The 24859-nt window shown below is 47.9% G+C and overlaps 1 protein-coding gene across 3 annotated transcripts in view; it reads right to left on the bottom strand.

Moving 5' to 3' along the window:
• The window catches only part of EIF4E2 (eukaryotic translation initiation factor 4E family member 2), a 28114-nt gene extending 3460 nt beyond the window's left edge, over nt 1–24654 (bottom strand). The window contains exons 1-7 of one of the 3 annotated variants that reach the window (XM_019628987.1): nt 24034–24654; nt 18168–18282; nt 16977–17111; nt 13032–13136; nt 11655–11807; nt 11426–11562; nt 4928–5006 (exon numbers count right to left, since the gene is read on the bottom strand). In XM_019628987.1, the coding sequence (XP_019484532.1) occupies nt 4961–5006; nt 11426–11562; nt 11655–11807; nt 13032–13136; nt 16977–17111; nt 18168–18282; nt 24034–24053 (711 nt within the window). In that variant the 5' untranslated portion in view covers nt 24054–24654 and the 3' untranslated portion in view covers nt 4928–4960. Of the gene's footprint in view, nt 1–4927; nt 5007–9469; nt 9735–11425; nt 11563–11654; nt 11808–13031; nt 13137–16976; nt 17112–18167; nt 18283–24033 lie in introns of those variants that run through there. The other 2 variants (XM_019628983.1, XM_019628989.1) reach the window with 2 other exon arrangements.
• Between the last annotated feature and the right edge of the window lie 205 nt (nt 24655–24859).

Here is a 24859-nt window from a genome sequence, read left to right as displayed (position 1 = left end):
TGTGTGTGTGTGTGTGTGTGTGTGTGTGTGTGTGTGTGTGTGTGTGTGTGTGTGTGTGTGTGTGTGTGTAACAGACCGTGAGATGTGTCCTCCTAGTTGCCCTCTATTGCAGACAGGTTTGGCACCCTCTCGTAAAATTCCTGCTCCCACTAGAAATCCAACGACATCTTAGAGGTTCACATTACCCTTTGCATCCCGAAATCTAAGGGCTGGAAGGGGCTTTAAAGGTCACCTCATCTACTGGTCTGGCCCAGTGCTTCAGACTTAAGTTTGTCTGAAGTTTTGAAACAGAAATTGTCATTAACCTGATTTTGGAGTTATCAGCTCCCTTTAATTTTAATGGGGGCATTGTAGAAACGTTGGCTTTAACTAACCTACCTTCAAGTTCAAGTTCCCACAACTGACTGGGCAAATGGCAGTGGGTCCAGAGGGATGTGCTCAGCCCAGCCAAGCAGTGTTCCCTGCTACTATTGGCTAACGGGTTCTCCTCCACGATGGCGGCGGCTGACTACACAAGAGCCCGTGCTACCTAGAGAATGACTCAGACAAGCACACTGAGAGGGGAAACAAGCTGGTGTAGGTGGACTCTGGCCAGGAAGAAACTGACGTTATCGCAAAAGCCCGTTGGCATTTTTGTACCTGATGAGCATGACCATGGAGTTCACTATCAGTGGCTACTGAGCATGTCAATGATTGCCATCGAAGGGGTCAAAGACTCGTCATAAAGTCTCATGGGGCGAGCGTCTTTTCAAAAGGGGCTTTCTAAAGGACAGAGCCTACTGAGGTGCCACAAACAGCTAGCGAAGGATAAGGAACATATCCGATCACAAGACAGAGAAAAGCAGGCAAAAATGATGTGTGGGGGCTGCTTCTGAGACCCCTTAGGGACGAGGAGCTATCAATAGAACCCCAAGTCTACGTGACAGAGGACCCCCCCAATGACAAAGCAGTGGTAAGGAAGGGGTGTTTGCTGTGTTCTGCTTCCTCCCTTCTGATGCCACCTCTATCCCCACGGAGTGACGGGAACACCAAAGGCAATGAGCAGGAGAAATGAGACAAGTGGACAGGCAGGCAAGGTGTGGCAAGGGAGAATCAGAGCGTTTCCTGACTGTGGGAGAATTGTTCATCTGGGAATAGGAGATGGCAGGCAAGGGTCTGGGTCCTATCAGCTGCTTAGTGACAGAAAGAAGAGGATTTTCAGGATAAGTCATCACCATAAGCAGGTCGTCATCTTTTGGGCGTTCCTGTATTGTGCTGGCATTAGGCCAGAAACAAATTGTTTCTGTGGCAGGTAAACGAAAGAGCTCTGTAACACTGCCACTTAGATATTTAGTATTTATTCTAATTATTTCTATTGCCATAGATCAATTCATAGTCAGAAGATCTAAGGAGGCACAACCATCCTATGGTCTATTGGTAATAACGGAAAAGAGGGCGAATAGAGGAGCCAGGAGGATCAGCTGAGCTTCTCGTTTGATATAAAAAAAAGAGCAACAAGGGTGGGTGACAGGCTCCTGACAATGACAAGCTGGTAGCAGTTGGTGGCTCTGGTCTAGTCTTTCTTAAAAAGGGGGGTTGAGAACAGCTTGGTGCCAAATTTAGTCTGAGGAATGTGTTCAGCTCAGAGCAGCTGGGAACTAATCCTGGGTTATGTCCGTCACTCAGGCAGCCGTGCACAGGGAGATTAGGAGACAGGGAAAGGAGGCTGTGGACAGGAAGTGGCAGAGGACACAGGAGACTTCTGTTCTAAAAAAGATGGGCTTCTGTGCTTTTGAAAGCAAACTAAAGTTTAGAAAATCGAGTGAGTTCCCGAAAGGTAGCCAGGCCTCTCTAGCCACCTAGCAATGCTGGGACGGTGCGTGGGCTATGCGGAAGGATTTTATTTTTTATTACAGAAGATTTTTACACTCCAGGGCACAGAACGTGGGAGCCGAAAGCCCCACATGCTAGAGGAACTCTTTCTCTACTGGGTGACCCTTTGTCCTGATGACAGTCCTCAGAAATAGCAGAGCCCCATCCAAACTGGCTCCCACCTTCACATTCCCAGGCAACTTGGGGAGAACTGTTGCCCAGATACTCAAACAGCTTTCTCATCTGCTGTGCCTCAAGATGACTGCCTTTTTGTACTTCGAGAGAAATGGACAAGTACAAACTCTGGACAGAATGAACTGAGGTCACAGTTAGCTCCTGAGCTGGACCATGGAGGAGCAGGGTGGTCGGGTCCTCCCTGACCCGAAGAGAATGCCTCCTGCCCTCGCAACTTGCCACTGCGCTGGGGTCCACAGGGGGCCCCAAATGATTCTAGGTCCTCTAGGGAAAGCTGGGAGCCCCTCCTAGTCTCTGCTCTGAAAGGGGCTCCGAGGGCACACTCATACATCGGCCCCCAGACTTAAGCACACGTGGTCTCCAGGGGGACGCTGGCTATCAGCTGTCCAATCCAGGCCCACTCTGGCTTCCTCCCTTCTCCTTTCTGCATATTAGGTGAAACTACGAACCTCCTGGGTTCAGTGGGGCCAGTTTCAATCTCTAATCTCCCACTGGGTGGCCACACCAACTTCGCTCCCCAGCAGCACAGATGACGGGGTCCTCCCCCAGCAGCTGAGTGGGCCTGCCAGTGGAGCCATGGTTAAAAGGGCAACACTGATTTACAACGGAAGTCAAGTGAAATATTCCTGAAATATTAGCAGCCATATGTAATGGCATAAAACATCGGAGAGAACGTACGTGTGGTTCAAGAATTATTTAAAGAGCAGTTTTGATTTCTTCATAGGTCATGATCTTCATAGGAAGTGGCAGAAAAAAAAGGGAGAGAAGATGAGAAGGCTAAAGCGTCAGGGCCTCTAAAACGGCAGCTCAGACAAACGCCAGCTGGGTGTGTGTATATTGTGGGGAGCGTCTTTCAAGGTTAAATCAATACAGATGCAACTGGAAATCTTTTTCAAATCTGCTAAGACAATGAAGTGAGTTGATTTTTCTGGTTAGACTCCAGTACTCCTCTTAGACTTCAAAGTCTGCTTCAAAACAGCAGAGCAGCTGAACTATGAAGTGCTTTTTATCTGCTTATAAAAAAGACACAGTGGGGAGACAAGAAAAAGAACAAAGAAACTACAAAATGGCAATTATGTAAATAGGTGACTTTTTAAAGCAATTCGAAGGTATTTTTCTTGGGGGATTTTATGTTAGCTAAGGGGAGAGGACTAATTTTAAGTTTTCTTCCATTCTGACTATTCCAATTTCATTTTAAAGCCTTTTTTTTTTCATGGAACCTAAGATGCTATTGATTTTCAAAGGTATCATCATTTTATGTACTTTAAGAAGTAAAAATTGCCAATTAAACTATGACTAAAATCTTTCTTATCACATTCACTATAAACACTCCAATTTTAGGGGTATTAAAAGCAAAAAAAAGGACTCTTAGAAATAATTAAACATGGTAACATTATTAAAACAACTCAATTATAGCACCAAGCCTCTGGAAACTTAACTTAATTTACTTCTAATATCTGCTATTTTTCAGCCTGCAAATCACTGTACCTAATTATACTGCTGATGCACGTGTTTCATCTTCCTTGTGGATATTAGCAGCCACCTCAGAATTCCATGTTGACTACATTTTACAGAGAAATCTTTCAAATTGCCATTTTTCAAATCCAGTATTATCATCTAAAAACAGAATTTATAATAAAGAAATTAAACTATTAAAAAAAGAGGCATGAGAAAAAAAATTTTTTTAAAGAGGCAAGAGGGAGCATTTTTGAGATTTTGTCATCCGGCATGCGTCATCAGTTTGGCTCAAATAAACTCTTAGAAAAATTCTTTAATAAATAAATAAATAAATAAATAAATAAATAAAATAATTTAAAGGAAAAAAAAAAAGAGGCATGAGTCGCTCATCCGGTGTGCAGGAATTCTGGGACTGCTTATCTACTCCAGAGGGTAGCAGGCCCCTGGCCACCTGCTTGTGTCCCTCATCCCATCTCTTCTAGCCCATCTGAGGGAGGCAGGTCTCCTTTTCATGAAAAAGCCTCATTTCCTTCCTGGGAAGGGGGCGCTCTGAAGCAGTTACTACAGTTGGCACGTTCTGTTCCAATCTTAGAAATTCTCCATTTCTTAGGGATGGTGGCTGGTGGGGGGTCGCTACTGTCCAGGAAGACACTCTCAGGGGAGGCCCATGCAGACACCGTCCTTTCATCCATTCCTCTCATCCAGGATAAATGTACCCAATTTCCTCTGCTCAAAAGGCATACATGGACTTGGCACACTCTTCCCTGAACTACAAATGTCCTTCACGGGAACGCTGCAGTTGACCCAGCTTTGGATACCCGGGGCCTCTCCCTGCCAGTAAACATGCAATGGTCTAGTTACAGTACAACCTGGAGGTATGTCTCCTCCGGAGCCCCGACACCTACCCCCCAGTTCTCATTCACTGCTGGAACCCCGAATTCTATCACCATTTCCTCACAACTCACAACCACCACCACCAGCAAACGTGAGACATACCTCTCACCTAACCCATGTGGAAGCCTGTAGAGCTGCCCTGTGAGTCACAAGACACTGCCAGGTGGCTGAAAAATAGCCACGTCTGAGCAAAGGAAAAAGGATTTGTGGCACATTTATAATCATGAGATGCTGGCATCGGAAGAGATCTGAGACACGTTAAGTCCATGGAACCTCCTTTTCCAAATGAGGAAACAGAGGAATGGTGAGGCTGACCAGGGGACGTGACCCAGGGAGCACGATAAGCCAGAGGCTTTGGACTCAGTGTTTTTCTCTGAGACCGGGATAGTCATCAGAGAGGCTGGAGCAGACTCAATGCTGGCAGAGGCAAGGCTGGGGGTAAATGGGGAGCGGGCAGCCCCTGGGGCAGAGGGGCCCTACGGCTGAGAGGTATGTCACAAGGTTACAGAGAAGAGAGACAAGGCCCTACCCTGAGTATGAGAGACAGAGGGGGAGCGTCCTATCAGCGGCCGCTGCTGTTCACCAGGCCATGAAACTCCTCCCAGGCCCTGGCAAACCAGAGACAAAAAACACAATAGCACATTCAGATCAAAGGCTTTTTAACAGAGAGCAGACACATAACCCCACATCCCATTTCAGACACCCTCAAGGTCGAGTGCGGCCCACCCATACCTGGAAGCACAGCCGGGAGGTTTCGCACCTAGACCTTCCTCTCAGGTTGACAGTGGCGGCCAGTGCCTTTCAGGCACTTCTGCTGGCTTCTCCACTGGCGAAGTCTGGCCCTCACTATGCTCTCGAGGGTTTGCCAGTCCCTCGATCCACTCCTTCATCAAGTCTACCAGGGAGGCCCATGAGCTCAACCAGCACTACACACACACCGGTTTGCTGGACCCAAGGGCAGCAGTGGGGCGTGAGCACAGGTGGTGCAAACTGTCTTCATCAGGCCTCACCCTGAGGGCCAAGGCAGGTACCCAACAGCAGCACGATGGCTACAGAGGCGGCTCTCTCTGCTTTCCCATTTCCCATTTCTCAGCCTCCTTCCTCACCTTCTAACCTCAGACTCCAAATTTATATCAGGCTCCGTTTCTGACAATACCCATGTAACTGTCCTAAACCTTAAGCTGTGTAGGTCACAGCAGTTCAAACTTCCTAGGGAACAAAGCTCATTTCCAAGTTTCATGCTGATGAACTCCATTTAGAAATTGGGGTCAGGAAGGGATAAGAATGTGACTGAGGGGTACACAGTCTCAGGGTGGGGCGCAACAAAGAACAGGCCCTGGGCGGGAGGAGGGAGGAGGGGAACTGCTGGCCCAGGCAGGAACCCAGGGCCCTCCGCACCTGGAAGCCCTCAGTCACCTCAGGTTTTCTGAGGAACCGAGGTCCTGCTTCTTGTCCTAGCCACTTTTCAGTCCCATTAGGGACAAAAGGAGTTGGGAGGTTCCCTGGGAATTACATATATGATGGGGAATTTGTGCTTCTAAATCTCAAATTCCTTTTTTGTCAATTATTCCATCATTTGTTTAAAGGGGTGAGAATACCCAGGGTGATGACATATTGTGTCACTCACTGGGTTTAACATTATGGCCACTAAAATATACTTGATTACCAGGCCTTCTATAGGTAGCTTTTCTTCTTCTTCTTACGGTTTCTTCAGAGAGTATTACCAAAGCTACTAATACACGCTAACTGAATTGGAGAAAAACGTAAGACCGCCAAGCAAGGGTGCCAGTCTGTCATGTCACAAACTCCGTTTCCATAGCCCATCCTGGAGATGGTGACGTGATGAACTTTGTGAGTCCGTGACTGACATGAGAAGGCCATTTCACTCTTCACTCCAAATTAAGATACAAATTAAGGCAAAGCAAACTGATGCTTGGGCAGTGACCCAGGAAAGCCCTTTCTCGTTTTAACAGTGCGATTTAAATGTCAACTTAAATGTCAACAAGAAATTACGTGGTTGTGTCAAAGCTTCATCTCATTTATTCTTTTGTTTCCAGAAAGGCTTACACTAGTCCACACAGCAGTTCTGTGTCAAGGAACTGCAGAAATGTGGATTTCAGAGTTCCCCTCTGATCCATTCCAGTATTAAACTGCCCTCCCATTTTCTTCAGAAGTATCTTCCTCATAGTTAAACCTCACAGGAAGAATCTGGGTAAAGAAATTTCCTCACATGGACTCAGCGGAAATAAAATAGTTGGTCACAGTGATTGGTCCAATCACTCCTCTTCTCGCAGGCCACGCTCGGCTAAGAGCAAATCAAACACCTAAAGCTAGGTGCGAATATTCTAGCTATTTTCCATCTGGCATCCCAGGCTTATTAGGTAATATTAAAACTTGCTTCTTTTAAAGGTAAAGAAAGAACAAGTTAAACGTTAAAAGTGTTATATGAATGAAGCTTCTAAAATTATCCTGAAATTAATATCATCTACAGGGACTTTGGAACAAATTCAAATGACAGAATTAACAGTCCTTTAAAGACCACTCTCGTCTCAGCTCACTTACCAGAGCGCAAACTCTGAGAGCCAAGATCTCATTTCTGTATAACTCTGCTTGCCCCCATCTCCACCCAAATTCTGGCTCACAGCCTCACACTCAGCTGGCCCTCGACACTCATGGACAAGTTCAGCCTCCCGCCCATCCGGGCTTCCTTTACTTTGAACACCAGTAGAGGAGGATGTTTCATAAATGCTAAGCCAGGCCAGCAATTACGCTAAGGTGACCCAGTCCAATGGGCTATGATTTAGCTGTAACAGGAGAAGGGATGGTTTGGTCCTTGTCTGCAAAGCTCAATGCTTAAGTACAATGAAATCTAGACATGGTTAGGGAAACTCCCCATGATTTGACCCGTTTCTCCTCTAGAGTAAAGAAACAAAGAGAAGTCATTTACCCTCAACTTTCTCTGCAGAGGGGTCTGGTCAGTCTCCCCAGCCCTGCGTCCCAGGATGAAGCTGGCCCTGTCTCCCCCTCTTCCATTCCAGGCCAGATGCATAAAGGGAGTCAATGAGACTATTCCCAAGAGGGATTTCCTCACAAAAGACACTGCTGCTTTACATGGGTCTGCACCCAATTATATCTTGGTGGTCCCATGATTCTGGGTTGCAAGTCTGGCTGTTATGAGATTTGTTCTCAAAATGGAGGACACAGTCACTTGATGCCTACAAGGACCCAAACTTGCAAAACCTGAACGGTGACTGACCTCACTAAAAGGAGCCATGCACCTGAGCTAACACTCAATTTAACGAGGTTCCCATTTCTCAGTGGGACCCGTTCAGCCTTAAGAGGTGACCTGTTGGCAGTACAAGGGCGGGGGCAGCAGGCCGGTATCCCCTTTGGAGCAGAGCCGCTCACCAGGCACATGTGCATCAGTGTTTGCCTCAGTCACCCAGGAGCGCAGCAGGAAAAGGCCACAAGCAGTGCGATGCGGGAGGGGATGGAGGGGGGCTGGAAGAACCAAACAGCTGAAAAAGGACATTGGAAACGGGACTGAAACACAGCCAGGCGGAGGGACACTTGGCCGAGAAACCCAGGCCACTCCTAAAAAAGCCCTTCACCATTTCCAGCCGCCCTAATCTCCAGAATACTTTCTTCCTTCATGTCCCTTGAATTCTCAAGTCCCAGCAGCTGCTGTTCCTTGGTTCAAACAAAGTCACAGCTGGGTGATAGCCACTAGGGAGAGAACAAAGCAGATCAGCTCTGACTTCTGTTCACGTGGGGCCAGGATCAGAGGGGCCTCAAGGTCAGTTTGTTGCTTTCTGATCAGCTCTTACTCAGGAAGGTGACATCAAGCTCACCCCCTGGCCCAGTTACAGTAGCTGAAGTTAAGGTCAGTACATGTAACACAATAGTGGAAGGTGGAAGGGGAAAGGCCACAGAAGGTAATTCTTTGACAAATGCTGAAAACAGAGAATTGGCATTTCCGCATTACCATCACCTCTCTCGTTTTCTAGGCACTTCAACCCATTTTGGATATGCGCTAAACAAAGCAGCAGTGACACAAATGCCTCCAGCCCAGGGTGCTGGCCCCAGTGTGTGTTCTGTGGGATCCCGGGCCCCATGGAGACTGGTGGTCAGTCAGGATGGCACAAGCACAGGGTGTCACTGCCCACATGGGTCAGCCACTTCGGCAAACTCCACGTAATGCCCACAGCCATCTTCACAGATGCTACCTGGCAACCTGACCTACTGTCTGTAAAAACATTCATTTTTGGTTTGGTGGTAGCTCCCAAGAAAACCTGCAGGAACACGAGGCTTGCTGCAATTCTCCATGCAGGTTAGGGGCTTGCAGGCCCAGATCAGCTCAAACAAGCCAAGCCACAAAGCACAGGGGGGGCTGGGACGCCCTACAGTCACGTGGCCTGAGGAGCGCACGCACGCAGGCTGAAGCTGCTTCGCACCCCAGATCCTGCTGCACAGTAACCCTGGGAGAAAGGGGAGGGCTGGAGCCTGGAGAACTTGCAAGCAGAGCGAGCTCAAAGACGAAGATGACCTACGGGGGAAGCAGAAGGGAGAAGGCTGGCAAAGAGCTTGCGGCTCGGGCAGCTCTGGCAGTGAGGAAACCCTGGGAACACAAAGCAAGGAAGCTACACACGCACAGCCACACACAGATGGAAGCAGGGCTTGACCTCCAAGCAAGAGACTTCTCTGAAGTCAAGGGAAACGAGTCAGCGAAGCGAAGGCCAAGGGTTCCCCTTTCCAACCTGAACGACTTTCAAGCTGAATTCTGCATCAGAAATCATTGTCCTTTTCATGAGCATGACTAGATGGAAACTAAAATTCAAGTACCAGAAACTGGGGTCTCATTTTGAGAGCTAGATGTCACCTCATGATGTCAGACCTCAGCGGAAGTGGAAGAAAATAACCACGTGACACTGTACAATGGGCTGTGGAAATGAGGCTGCACTCCCCCGACGGCCCTCCATGGAGACGTCTGTGCCATTCCTTAATGCGGTGGCAGTCAGGCTGAAAGGCCACTTCTTAGATGCGCCATAAAGAGCAAGAGCATGAGACAAGCTAGTTTAGCACCATTTATTAAGTGATCTCAGCTGCTGGTGCAGCTGCTGCGTGTCAGCCTGTTCTTAAAACACAAATGCTCTTCCAATTCCTCTTGTCCAGGACAGAAGGATCTTCCAGGTAGCACGCCAACAGAACAAGAGACTCCGATGATGCCAGCTTCAATGATGATGCCATCCAGAGAGGGAGAGGGTCATGGCACATTCAACCGCGACTTCCAGAGGTTTTGAAAAAGGAGCCTTTGGGGGCCCAGCCTGCCTGGCATTCTAGTGGAAGTGCAAAAGGTTGGCACATTGGGAGAGGAAAGAGGGGGACGCAAGGGAAAGTAGCATTTGGGGGTCAATGAGGGTTTTCTGGTCCCTGTAGCTGCAGGGCTGGAGTACTAGGCAGACCTCTGGCTAAAGCAGCGAGCAGCACACTAAGGCAAAAGCCCACAGGCTCTCCTAGACTCTGTAAGGACTTGTACACATTTCTGTAAAAGTCAGGAAGAACTGCCTCAGGGTATTAGAGAGGGAGAACAGTGGAGGGGGAGAGTTGAAAAATCCCTCGTTCCCTTTCCTACCCAGGTGAAAAGCTTGCTCTTGGGGGGATGGGTTGGGGGGAAGGGAGGACCTTGGGAACCTTGAGCATAAGAGTCCTAGAAAAAATACAGTATGTGATCTCTCCAACCTGCGCTGAGTCTGGCTGGAGGGCAGAAACTACTTCTATTCCAGAACAAAGAATAGGACCAATCTGCCCAGAGGAAAACGGTGCTAACCCAGGACTACTAGGTCAAGCCACCAAGGGCCAGGGCTAGCTAATAATTCTCGGTGGCTACGATGAGGCACGTCCAGCCAGTGGATTATGGACCAACTCCTGTGGCAGCGTTCCCAGTTAGAAACTAGCCCTTAGCTAGTTTAAGCCAACTCCACCCACATTATCTGTGACTGCGTGGGACAAAGACTCCCAGTGGTCTGGCTGCTGAACACCATCGTTGGGCTCACTACTAGCCTGTAATAAGAGTAACGTGATGATGATATTACTAATGATGATGATGACAGTAGTAACATTACTTGGCCCTGTATGAGCAGCCTCCATCTGTGGACCTCCAATTACAAAGACTCAACCAGCCTCCCAAAGAGCTGTTAGGTGAAGTGTTATAATCCCCCATTTTACAAATGGGGAAACTGAAGCAGAGTGAGTGGTGGAGACTTGCCGAAGGCACACACTGATGCCAGAGTCACAGGAGAGAACTAGGCCTGGAAGTCCTGACCCCTAGCTGGCTAGCTCTCCCTCCAGTTGGTAAAATCTAATGGCCACTCCCCACAGCCTCTTCTGCAAGCTGAATGCATCTATGACATTCACTGAAGGAGCGAGCCCAATGGTGACTCCAGCTCCACTTCCCTGAGCCTAGGTAGAGCGCAAAGCTCACCTGCCCTATGGCCTTCACAAGTCTCTTAGGTTCTGCTCTCACGAGCACACTATTCTGCTGCCTCTAGGATTCGGCTCTACACACAAGGAAATGGAGTCACCATTTCTGATAAGAAGTCAATTTCTCAGGACAAAGAAACAGACGGAAGCTAACAGGTTAAAAAGACATGCAAAAGTCGGGCAGGGGCAGACAGGGGGGACTTGCGTGTGCAGTGAAATTATCTTTAAAAAACGGCAAGAAAAAGAAGAGTCCTTTGTCTTTCATTTTCAGATATGGTTAGCCAATGAAAGACAAGACGGCCTGTGTAAATAAAGCAAGCCCAGGCGCTGCAGCTGGGGTTCTGCAGAGGGGCTCTTGGAGCAGGTGTGCAGGGAGCCTCGCCAGCAAAGAGCTGCTTCCAGTGGCCAGAAGCCCTACAGGGGAAGGCTGGTCTGTCCCTTCTCCATAAGTCAGTCTCCTGTACGACCACATTCCTCTGGACCCAACTAAGGACCTGCTTCTGCTAAGCTGAGGGACATGCCCCCCCCAAACCCCCCCAACACGTACTTGATGCTGTCGGTGTGGGTTTTGTATTCCATAATGGTGTTGGGAGGTAGGTTAAGCACTCGCCGAAGCGTGTCCCGGATTCGGGCTGTGGTTGCTTGGTCGCTGGCAGTCTTATTCCATATGGAAATAATGTCCTCCTACAGGAGGGGCAGAGGTATCCATCAAAGCATGCCGGAGGCACGAGGGGGCAAAGGCAACGCGAAGCCAGACCTGCCCACGGGAGGCTTACCTGAAACCGGACAGAGACCACAGCCCCACAGATCTCCTCCCCAACCATGAACTGTTCCCCCAACATGGCCAGGATAAGATTCTCCCAGCAACGGGATGCCAAGCCCTTCCGCAGCCGAATAATCCACTTGCCACCATTTTTATTTGCATCATCCTGGGGAAAGTCAGAAAGCATAAAGTTAAAATATGGTTTCACAGCTGTTTTCTTTTGCAAGAAGTCAGTAAAAGGCCAAGGATCCCCTGAACACCAAGAGGTCTTGTCACCTTCCAATTATTCAACTTCATAGGAAAAATGGTGGTAGGACCAGAGAGAGAAGAAACAGGAAAAGAAAAAAAACAAAAAAACAAGGGAATCCTTATACAAGTCATTACAAAAAAAATGGCTAAACAGACCCTTTAAAAAGGATCCTTTTTTTCCAGAACTACTTTAGGAATCAAAATGAAATGATGTCAGATTTCAAACACAGATCATTCCTCACTTCATTTGCTAAGTGTTTACTGAGCATCACCATGTCCCAAATACACAGGCATGAAGCCACTGTCTCTACCCAGACCCAGTCTAGTTGAGGAGACAGAAAATAAACTATAGCATACAGTGTGACGAGTGCTGCTGTGACAGGGATATGCACAGCAAATGAGAGAAGACCGAGACAGAAATATTCAAGAGGCCACATTTAAGCTGGGTCTTGCAGAACATAGGAGTTAGCCAGGCCGAGCAAGCGAAGGGCTCTGAGGGCTCCGGGAAGAGCATGTCTGTGCAGAAACTCGGAGTGTGAGGCTGAGATGAGAAGGCAGGCTAGCTGCGCTGAAAGGAAGATTTGGAGGTGATGGGAGACAAGGCCTGAAAGGCAGACTAGGTGCGAGATCATGTGAGCTGCAGAGGGCTGCATATGATTGAAAAAATTTGGCGGGGGGTGGGGGGATTGGGGAGATGTGATCACATTTGTCTTCTAGAAAAATGCCCTGGCATCAGAAAAGGAGATGGATTATGGCAAAGCCAAGAGCTCAGCCCTGGGTCTCTGGTTATCGTCTGTAAGCTTGTTTATTACCCACTTTAATCATAAGTATACCATGGTCATATAGTACACACACACAACCAGTTCTATGGGAATAAGGGTAATAAAAAAAAAAGCCCTTTAATATTGCTGTAATACCATTTTAGCGATAAAACAATCTTGCAAAACCACCCAGCACCAACCCACCTGGACAAGCAATGGCATCAGTGTCTTTTCCTAGAGGTCCCCATTCTAAAGATGTACCAAATACTGATGCAGTTTTGAGAGAAGACTTTAAAATACTTTTAAACTCAGCAGGGCTAAAAAAAAAAAACCCAAAAACAACTTGCTCAGAAAAGCAGTCAGAGGCCCCTAGTCCTCACCTCCCACATGGGTTTAATTCCTTCTTTGAAGAGATGGAAGTCGCTGTGGCCTGTCAGGTCCCCGGGACGTACCATATGGCTGTAGAACCTCCAGAACTGCTCCACCTGCAGAGAGAAGGCCCCAGAGTACCAGTGATGTGTCTTTTCTTTGAATGAATGCAAGATTTCTTTCAGAGAGAGGCATAAACATGGAGGACACACTGTTATAGGCAATCCTTTCGGAGGATATATTTTCATCTGGAGTACTGCGTGGGAGGGAAAGCATGTTAGACCAAAGGATATGGTAAAAGAAAAATGTAATATTGTTGATACAAGAACAAACTCTTCAGATGAGAAATGCCAGCCTCAGCCAGGAGCCTTAGTTGGTGAGGTCACTCAGCCCACACGCGCCCTCCCGCAGAAGCCGCAGGGTAACCATCACATGCTGTGAGGACTGTGTTTTATCACACAGTGGAAACCCTTTAGTCCTGAGTGCCCCACAACCTCGGCCTGAATGTACTTCTTAGAACAAAATCACCTCTTGATCAAAGGCTGTTAACTGGCAAGTATGGCACTGGCTACAATGGAATATATTTTACTTCTGTTTGGTAACTGAATATAAGTGACAGAGTGAACTGCATGCACGGCTCTATCCAACGGCGCCTTTGCAAGGCCAGGACAGTCCAAAGCCAAGCAGGACGTAGTCTCTCCCACTGAAGTTTCAGTCCCTCTTCTTAGCCAGGACATTTGTGCTTCTCGCTCCCCCTTGACAGTCCTGTTAGAAACGTAGATATACTTCTCTATAAGTGGACGCATGTTTATACTCAGCGTGCTAGTCCTGTTTCTCACGGCAGGAATTCACAGAGGACACCTACCAAGTACTGGCCAGTGAAGAGGCACACTTTAGGAGAAAACAGAAAATGCGGAACGGTCAGAAAAGAAATAGTTGACATTTGCCAACACACTGCTGAGAAGGCTCGAAACAAACACACAGCAAGACACCATAGCTGTGTAGCTGAAAGTGGGGACTGAGCAGAGAGAGCTGCAGGTATCACTTCCAGGTTTGGGGAGTAACTGAGGAGAAACAGACCTTCCACTGTGTGACACGGCAGTCCCTTCAGCTCCTCTACAGAACAGGCCATGGGCAGTGTCTCACAGAAGTCAGGGAAGAATGTCATTCCTAAGGACCTCAACAGTGTCTCATCTCAGCCATTGCTACGCTCAACTGCATGCAGTGATTTGGGATAGTAAGTGGCCACATGTATACAATGAGCAATACTCTCTTTCCACCCTAACGCGGTGGACAGAAATAAAGCACACCCACTAGAAGCTTTGGCTCGTGGTATATGCGGAATTGGAGGGGGGTGGTGAGGAGAAAAGTACACACACCAGCCCCAATTCCCCAGTCAAGCATTGCTTTCTTAACGGTTTGGTCTCCTCCAATCTCACAGCCAGACTATACAATCTTACAGCCACAATCTTATATCTAAACCATGAGAGATGAAGTAAGCAGCTCAAGAAATATTATTAAACTTTGATTTTTTTTTCCCTTCTCTTAAGGTAATTTTGGTTTTTGAAACCAAAAGATAAAGGAAGTGTTCAGACTCAGAATATGAGGTTCAGAAATCACCTCAGCTACCTTACCCATTTTACAGCTGAGAAAATGGCTTCAGCACTCGCCCCAGCTGAGTCAGGCACCAGAACAATGAACCTGTGACTCCCAAGTTCAGTGCTCTCTCCATTTCAAAACACTGCCTTCTTAGTCTCCCTGGCGTCAGGAACTTTCCCATGCTGTCAAACACTAGCATAAGGACCAACGGGAAATGCGGCTCTGGGTTCAACGAAAGGTTTTGCAAAAGAATCATGTTCTGTGAGGAATTCTATATTGTGAGGCATGTCTTAATGCCCTGGATTATAAAACAGCAGATTGCAAACACTGTCACACATCCAGTGAGCACCGAGCAAGCCTTAACCCAAGGGAATGCTAGGAGAACTACCCAACTCAACACACGCACCCAAAGAACTGAAAACAAAAACCCTCTTTTCACAAGTTGGGTAAATATATACATGCTTTCCTTAACACGGAAAGAAAAATGCTGCAGACGTTTGTAATTACCACAAGATAACTGAACAGAATCCCCAGTTCAGTGTCTCCTCTGACCCTCCCAGGGCTCATCTGGCTGTTCACAACAGATGGCTGCCTTTCTACCTGTAATGTCTACCATTCCCACAGAGCAGGTAAAGACATTTTTGTGACAGATGCAGGAATATTTGGAATACAGCTGACTCTCGAACAACACAGGTTTGAACTGCGAGGGTCCACTTACACGTGCTATGTTTCAAATGACCCAGGCAGTTCAAAGCCGTGCTGTTCAGGGTCAACCTCATGGTTAGGAACCAGCATAAGCGGAGGGCTGACTGTAGTCACAGATGATTGCTGGCTGCATGGGAGGTCCACGCCCTTAAGCCCCAGCGTTGCTTAAGGGTCAACCATATGTGGATATTTTCAGAAGTTTAATTCTCTGGCAAGAATTCCTTTCTCTTCCGATCACCTGTTCAAAATTTTAAACTTCAATCTTAAACCCATGTCCTCTCCAAGAGGCTTTCCCCAAGTTGAAATGAATCCCTTCCTTCCTTGGAGCTCCAAGAGCTCTCTAGCCACGCCTTCCCAATGGCACTCTGTCTCCCTGTGTTAGAAATTCCTGGCCACGTCTTATTTCTCTAAAGGCAAGGTCTTAATTCATTTTAGAACCCTAATAGAGCCTTGAATTCATTCAACAAACATTTCTGGAACCAAAAATGCACCAGTGCACAAGCTATTTTTAATATTTCAAAAAAGCCTAACTTTACCAGTGATAAGGGAACATATCCACTCAGAGCAGTAATCAGATGACCTGATTACTAGTTATATGTGTAGCATATCTGATAAATAATAAACAGATAAATAGATATAGCTTGTCTGATCAGCAAACATTTTAAAAATTGGAGCCTCTTGTCATACATTCCGGTGCACTGGAAGAGTGACAGAACGTGGGCTTTGAATGTGGCTGTTACAACCTGCCCAACCTCTCAACACTGGTTCCTTTCCTTAGTCAAGTCAACTACAACTGACTTGAGACTTTAGATCAGATACTTAACCCAAGTCTCACTCTTCTCATTTGTAAAATGTGGGTAACATCACTGACCTCATAGGGCCATCGTGACGATTGGAGGAAGTTACACAAAGTGCTTATTACTAGGTGCTTCCTTAGTAGTACTGATTTGTTGTCACGTTTACTGACTATTGCAGTTTCCTTTTCTAGTGTCTACACTTTAAACAGGACAGGTACCTCAATAATTACAAGAAAACAACAAATCCTGCATTTGATTCTGCCCAGAGGTGGAATGTACAGCACGTAGGAAGTGCATAATAATCTTGGTTGAACGAGACTGGTTTTAGCTGCAGACAGCTTCTAAGGAACACAATCCCAGCTACCTCTGAGAGCGCTAAGACAAAGCCTGGGCTCTCTGTACTGACAGTACCCACAACAACAATTATTAGAGATTTCATTTCCTTTCTGAAGGCGGGAAAAAGATGCTACTTTATACATAATCACTCACCTATCCAAAACCCTAATGAAAGGTCCTTAAATACAGAGTCTTCTGAACTTGAACATCAAACTTCATGAGAATAGACACCATATATTATAAAATTTTGTATCACCCCTGACACTTTGCACATAGTAAGGGTTCAATAAATATCTACGTAAACAAACCTTATTTTTGTACTGCCCCCTTCTGATAATTCCATAATTCACCTACTTGCTACCTATAGACATCTAGTGAGAAACCTATGAACAAATCTGACCTCGGAGACTCAGGAAAGCAGAATCCTACACAGGTTTCCAGAAGGGTAAATAAACATAATATAAGCACAGGCATGAATTTACTACCAAGGTCCACTACATTAACCCACTCAGTACTCACGGAGGCAAAGGTGCCAATCTGTTTGATATTCTGTTCATAGCTCTGTGAGCTGGTGGGACGGCCGGGGGTTCTTCTGGAGTACCAGAAAGTATAGTTGTACTGCAGGGGGTGCTCTGCTGGTCCAGGGACAACAGCCTGTAAATTAAAGAAGGTGTGTTAATCCAGGCATTTTCCACATGCTCTTAGACTGAAAAAACATTTTGCAGTGTCACTCTTTACTACCGCCACAACTTAGAAAGGATACATCCTTAATTGCCTGCAACGTACACCAGATTCTGCTCACACAGTATATTTCTTTAGTGGTTAACTGATTCTAAATTCTTGTAACATTTTATCAGTGTTCTTATGGTTTTTGTAACTTTCTACTTCATAACATAGGTATTTAGTTTCTATCTTGTCTCAACGAATTTCCAGGGCCAGCATCACCTCCTCTATGATATTCTATCAGTTATTGGGTAGTGACCTGGGCAAGCTGTTTAACCTGTTTGTGCCTCAGATGCTTCTCTGCAAAATGGGGAAAATAATAATAACCACCTCATAGGGTTACTGAGAAGGTTACATAAATTTATAGATGTAAAGTGCTTAGCACAGTGCCTGGCACATAGTAAGTGCTCAATAAACGGCACCGACTATTATTATCGTCACTATTAAATATATGCTCCTTGATCCAGTTTCATTCACCTTTGTGTCCCTTCAGCACATAAAATGCTTGCATTTAGAAGGTAGTCAATATTGTGGAATGAAGCAATTAATAATTGCTTTGATTTTTCAAGAAAGAAATTGATCCACCTATCTCTCATTGTCTAAATTTTCTCTTTTCCAAGTCACTTTCAGCTTAGGCTATTACTGACTGAAGAGTCTAAAATTTCAAAGCATGTGCAAGATTTGAAATATTCTGCAACATCTTATGAAGCAATAAAAGCCTTGTTAAACTCCAGGGTTAACCTTCCCTACCTCAGGCTAGGAGAATGCTGGAAAACAAGAAAGCATCTCAAGGTCCTGTGACAAAGGAAAAGTTCCGAGTTCCTAAAATGAGCTCTAGTGATTCAACAATCTTTTCTTAAGAACAAAATCAGATATTACAAAACAGTGTGCAATCAAGTTAATCTAGTATCTTCCAGATAAATAGATTCCATGTGATAACCACGTCTCAGGTCCAAAGGCAACCACATCTGTGCAGCACAAACCCACCTTCCTCTTGCTGCTGCTCTGACTCTTGTCTCGTTCCGTTTTTTCCTTCTCACCATCTTTCTGTGTGCTGTTTTCTTCATTCTGATCATGGTCCCCACTGTCATCATCTTTCAATCTAAATTAAAAAAGCAAAACAATGTTATCCCATGATTGAGCTGACTCTTGCTTACCTAACAAAGGCATCAGGTCACATGAACTGCCATAATACCAACCCAAAGTCACTCAAAATACTGGCAATGAGATGAGAGAAGGGCAAGGGAACTCAGAAAGTTAATTAGGAGGATTAAACAAAAATGAAATGCCCATTGGCTAATGTGTGAATTCCAGAAAGCACCATCTATCAGTTTCCTAACAAGCTGTGCAAAGAAGAGGTAAACAATTTAAGAAATTGTTTTCTCTGCCAAAAATAGTCAATAATGAGAAGAGTTTCTGGATTAAATAACTGCTCTGGCATTTCAAATGAAGTTTAAAAACTTACCTATCTTTCTTGCCACTTCTTCTAACCATCCCTCCTATCCTTCCCCAGGGCTACTGCTTTTGTTCAGGCCCTCTTGTCATCTCAATTATTACTGTAAATCCCTAAATGGTCTTCCCAACAGGAATCACCCCCACCCATTCCATCCTCCACATAGCCACCAGCATAATCTTTCTAAATGCAAATCAGACCATTTAACTTCCATGCTTAAAACTCTCAGCTGTCACTGGCTCTTTCATGCCCACCCAGCAGGATAAATGAATGAAATGTAAGATCCTCTAGACTCTGACTCCTCCCTACAGCATCCTTTCCCTCCCCCCACCTCCCTAAGCAACCTACAGTCCCACACCTGTGCTGTCTGCAAACACTACCCCCTCAGCCTAAGGTGCCATTCCTCCCACATCCGTTTTTCCTACTAGATGGAGGGATCTCTTAGAATATCGTCTTATTAATCTTTGTATCTCCAGCACCTAGGACAAGAAGATGCTGCCCTAACATGTAACACAAATTATTGAATCAATGTTAAATGAAAAAAATGACTGAATATCTTCTTGCCTTACAAGTACTCAGGGCCTCGCTCAAAAGTACTTTAGGGGGCCGGCCGAGTGGCGTGATGGTTAAGAACTCGAGTGGCGTGATGGTTAAGAACTCGCTTGGGATGCCAGAGAGCCCCGGTTCGGATCCCACATGTGAGGGCCAGTGACACTGCCCTCCACAGCTAAGATGCTGAACAACAGCTCAACCTGGAGCTGGGCTGCGTGAGTCACTGGCGACGGCGTAGGCTGCAGTCCCTGCTGCAGTGGGCTGCCATGGGCTACCGTGTGTAGCCAGCAGCCAGCGTGAGCGGCCAGCAGCCGCAGTGAGCGGCCGTCCAGAAGCCGGCAACTGATCTGCCTCGCCCTGGAAGAGCGCAGTGATGGTGCCAATTTGGGCAAGTGAAGCAACGTCCTCCACAACTAGATTGAAGAACAAAACGACAGCAACTTGTCTGTTCCCTTCCCCAATCTCCCAGCACTGTTCCCATTTCCCCAATAAAAATCTTTAAAAAAAAAAAGTACTTTAGGTGCTTCCTTTTTAGGAGCAGTGAAACTTCTCTAAGGCTTTCAGGTACACCTAAAGTTCGCTGGATCCGGACAAGATAGACAGAAGGTGAGTTCACAAAGATGATAAGAATGCTGTTTAGTCTAGAGCTGGACCATTAACTTATCATGGACCTTCTCGAAGTCACCTTTCTTGCCCTAATGACTATCTAGTCAAATGGAATTAGGCACAATTCTCAAGAAAAGTACTGGAAATGCTCAAATTATAACTCAAATCTTACTCTATAGATACAGAAACCTATTGTAAAGCATTTTACATTTTTTTGCCCATGAATCCCCAGTGCCTAGCACATAAAAAGCATTCAGTAAGTATTAGAATGTACGTGCTAGCCATGTGTTGGGGTGCCTGCTCTGCCCATCTCACAGCCCTTGCTAGAGGGTATACTCAGGTGGTCACACACTGTGCCATCAAAGCCCCCATCCCCACCCTGGCCAAGGTATGACTACGAAGGGCACTTGACCAAAGGGCAGTCCAGCCTGGCCAATAACTTCTGCCTCGGGCAGGGCCTTGCTCAAAATTATGAGCACGTTCCTCCCTCAGCTTTTCATCCACACGAAGGAAGATCATACAGAGTCAGAGCTGGGGCAGTCACATAGGTCCCATAGAGAAAAGCCACGAGGGAATAAAGACAAAGAACACAAGCACAAAAACTGGGGGGTGGGGGGGGGGTGAGATGAATAGATGAGCAGACAAAGTGGAGAGGAGAGTGGTTTCGTTTGTGATGCTGCCATTTCACTGGCTTGGTTCGACCTCCCTGGACTTCCGGGAGACCATTACCTGTACTTACAATACCCATCCCCCTTTGTGAAACTTGAGTTGGTTTGGTTTCCACAAGTCCCACAACATTTACCAAGCACCTACTGTGTGTGTCAGACAGTGCCTGGCTGAGGAGCTAGGGTACATGGCTCTGGCTTCAGCATGGTGCAAAGGCCCCTGCTTTGCCTGCACATGCCTGCTGCCAACATACTCCTTTCACTGTAGTGATGAGCAGCCTACTTGCAGTCCCCTGACCTCACCCCTCTGTTACGTTCACTATGTGCTTTCTTCTTGGAGAGTCCTCTTCCCCTACGTAACTTGTCCTTCAGGACTCAGATTGAGGGCCATTTTACCTGGGAAAGACTTCCTCATCTCTCCCTAGGCCAAGCCAGGCTCCCTTCTTCTGGACCTCCCCATATAAATGTTGGTACTTGTCCCAGCTATACTGTCAAGGCCAGTTTTTAATCTCCTGATCAAGAACATCTCATGGGTTTTTCTACTGCATAGGCCTCCAAGACAGCTCTTAACTCTCTTCTTTAGGGCATACCCCAGGGACTCAAACCATTTCCCACTCCTCTCAGCTCCCAGTCCCCCACTATATCCTCTAGGTTCCCTTCCCTTTATGTCTTGGCTGAAGAGGGACACAGCCACCAGCATCTCCCATTTTGCTAGCCCCAAGGTAAAGCACATAACTTCCTTTCTCTCTGGTGGTGTCGCTGCTAACCACTACTAGGAAACAGAAAAATAACAACAAAAACAACTACGTGAGAGAAGAATCAACACTACTGTGATCCCTGAGTCTCCCCACCCCGACTCCCTTCTAAGGTAGTAATTGGAAACCCTAATGGCCTTCATCTTGAGCTGTCACTTCTTGAGGGTGCAGCTCACCAACCATCTTGCCCTCTGAGCCTACACTTAAGGCAAGCCATTCGCGTCCTATCTTCCAGAGGCTACTCTTCCTAGGCTTGGAGCTGGCTTTGGGCCAAGACGCAACCCACACTGAAAAATGAGTGCTCCCTGGACTCAGGGGGGGAAATTAGCATCTCTGAGGCTGTACAGCAGACTGAGTGGCACCTAATTAGCTCACCAAGCGAATGCTCAGGTATGTCCTCATACTCTCTGACTACAAGGCTTCCTTGTGGCTAAGAACTTGGTCTAATTCATCTTTATATGTCTACTCTCAGACAGTGGCAGAAAACAAACATGTTTAGTGAATGGATTTCTAGAATCCGAGCAATGTAAGGCAGGACAGGATGAGTGCCAAGTAAGTGGTTCACACAATAGTTAAGGAGAAGCCAAAAGCTAACAAAGACAGAAGAGGGACAAATCAAGTTTGGCATCTAGATCTGAAAACCAAGCTTCTCAGTTAGGACTGCAGTACAGGGAAAGGATCTTGGGGTTTGCATATGAATGGCAATGGCAGCAAAAGACTTGACAGATGTAGGGGGTGGGGAGCAATTCTGGTCCTGGGTTAACGACTTCATTCCTAGAAGTGGAGGCCACACAGTGAAGGAGGCTGGAGTTCTTTAATCTGAGCCCCCAGCTCAGGTTTAATCTGATGAGACCACAGCACTCAACTCCAGGCACTGGACTTTCAGGATTCTGGCAACTGAAACACGGCCTTCGGGGCCAAGTGGCAAAGAGCTGCAGGAGCCAAGTATGTAACTGCTGTAAAAACTGCAGACTTTTTGTATAAAAAACAGTAGCAACCAAAACAAAAGTAGGAGCAGGAGTGCTATCTTCAATTAGCTGTCTTCAATTGCTAATTTCAAATGAAAGAAAGCTTTGGGTTTTTTTCCTGCATAGCTAGAAGACAGGTGTTAAAAAATCCTGGCGCAGTATAAGGAATAGTTAATAATTACAACTAATTAAAAATGACTCAGGTTAATTTTTGTCAAGAGGCACTTGAGCCGAGGTTAAACAACAAATCTGGGTTTGAATCCCACCATATGGCCCTTCCTGTTGTGGGCAAGTTACTTAACCTCAAAAAGCCCCCTTTTCCTTCTCTGTAAAAGGAGGGAACAAGATCCCCTTTGCAAGGTTGTTAAAGACTAGAAATAATATGTGAAAAGTATCTAGCAAGTGGCCGTGTGAGCCATTATTACCACTCTTTTTTTTTTATTGTTCTTTTACTATGGTTTTATTAGGACCATTATTACCATTCTTCAATGAGCTCGCTGCAGACCTCCAAGTGATTTGGGTAGGACTGGGCCAGGTGACCCATAAAGCATCTTAAGATAAAATTTTGATTTGTTCCATTCAGTGGAGGAAGGGGCAGAAAGCTACACTGAGGCAGGACTTAGATTTGGAGCTCGGGGTTGAAGGGTTATGATGGGGGAGGGGGTTGGTACAGACGGGCTCAGCTAAACAGCAGGCTGCAGAAGCCCTCTGCCAGGCACACTAGAGGGGCCCTCTTAGCAGCCAGGACATATTCCTGAGGGGCTGGCTGCCTGGAGTGGTGGGATCCAGGGCCTCTGAATATGCACAGCAGCGTTCACGGTGCTGGGGAAAACCCCAATTCTCCACCAGCAGCAGCTTGTCACAGCCTAAACCAATAGTAATTCCACTTTACATGTATACGTCACGATGTAGCAATTTACCAAGTACCTGTAAGCAAGGCTGAATGTGATTTGACCCCTATCACACCCGTGTGTGGCAGCAGGGCACTAACCACCCATGTGGCTTGGGTAACAATGGCTCGGAGACCGGGCAGCTTTTCTGCTGTCCGATACCTGGTCATGGGTGGGTGCGGGACTGGAAATCTAGGTCTTCGGAAAAGACAGGTTTCCTCAACTACTCATCGACTTCAAGAGGCAATGGCTGGAGGGAAGCGTGCAAAATTACTCTGCCTTTCCTTTCTGCATCTCCAAACGGATGCTGAACTAGGAATCCGACAGGACACACACAGAAGCGCCGAGCCGGGCAATGCCAAGTGTGTCCGCCGGGCAAGCCGCGGAGCGGCTCTTGGAGAGGGAGCTGGAAGGGAAGAGGCGGGGGCGGGGAAAGGAAGCAGGAAGGCGTCTCGGCGAGGCGATACGCCGAGCGCCCCGCAGCCGGGCAGCCGCGCTGCTGAGTCGGGCAGCCGCGCTACCTCACTGCATCGTCACAGCTCGACGACACGGGCTCTACTACCGTCCCCACTTCGCAGATTAGAAAACTGAGACCCAGAGAGCAGCGGGGACCGGCCCAGGCCAGGACGGGCGGGAGCAACAGCCAGGCTGCAGGAACACCCAAACCGCCGAGGTCTCCGCCCCGCCACCCGGGTGGCAGCCCGCGCCCGCCGGGGCTGGGCGTCCGAAAACCTCCCGGGCGGCACGCCCACCCCGCCCCCGGCCGCCACGCTTCGCCCTCGGTCCCGGCGGCCCTGCACCCCGCCTCCCCGGGACCCTCCTCCCCGCCGGCCGCCTGGGCCGGGTCCAGCGCGCAGCCCGGGCCCGGGAGGGAGACCGGCGCCGTAGAGTCGGTGTGGCCGCAGGCGGCGGCGGGGGCTGGCGCGGGGAAAGGGGTCCCCGGAGGCGGCCACGCGCCACTTACGCGTCGAACTTGTTGTTCATCCTCTCGTCGTCGCCACTGCCTCACGGAGTTGACTTCCGCTCCGCCGGGTCCCTCAGCCAAGGGCCCGGCTACTTCCGGTTGTGCGGAGCGCCTCGGAACGTCCGCGCGCCGGGCCGGCTGCGGGGCGGGAAGCCCGGACTCCTGCCCAGGGCGGCTGCGCGGAGGCGGCTGGACTGCGGGCTGCCCCCGCTGCGGGCGTCGGCGCGGTCCCGGGCAGCCCCTCGCCTGCCTGGACGCCCTGCGGCTCCCAGGAAGCACTCCCGGCCAAGCGGCCGGCCCGGGGCAAGGCGGCGCCGCGGTGCTGACGGCGGGGCCTCTGGGTCGGCCGGCCTCGTCCGGATCCCGACTCCAGCCCCAGAGCGGGCTGCACGATCCCGGACTCCCTTAACCGCCCCGGGGCCGTTTCCGCTCTGGGACTGGGGCTACTGTATACTCTAGTGTCTGCCTCTGCGGGTTGACGTGTAGATGGAACTGGGTAGCGATGTCAGGGGCTAGACACAATAAGCCTCTATACATGGTAGTTACTGTTTTGCTTTTTTTGGTTTTTTATTAGCTGAGCCATCCTGCCACCTGTTGGCAGCTCAGCGGCAGCTCAGCTCCGGCGGGGAATCGAACTGGTGACCCTGTTGCTCAGAGCTCGCACTCTTGAGCGAGCTCTTCACAAACTGAGCCACTTAGCTGGCCCGTCGTAGTTGCTGTTAACCATTGCCTACTTGTGCGGAGAACTACAGCTAATAGGCTCCGCCCTCTGAAGCAGTCAGAGAGGTTGAGAGACTCATCCCGGGTGACACAGCCAGGAAGAAGC

Source organism: Hipposideros armiger, unplaced genomic scaffold, assembly GCF_001890085.2.
Source record: "Hipposideros armiger isolate ML-2016 unplaced genomic scaffold, ASM189008v1 scaffold_17, whole genome shotgun sequence".
In the NCBI taxonomy this organism is placed as follows: Eukaryota; Metazoa; Chordata; class Mammalia; order Chiroptera; family Hipposideridae; genus Hipposideros; species Hipposideros armiger.
This window is presented reverse-complemented; position numbering and strand designations above follow the sequence as displayed.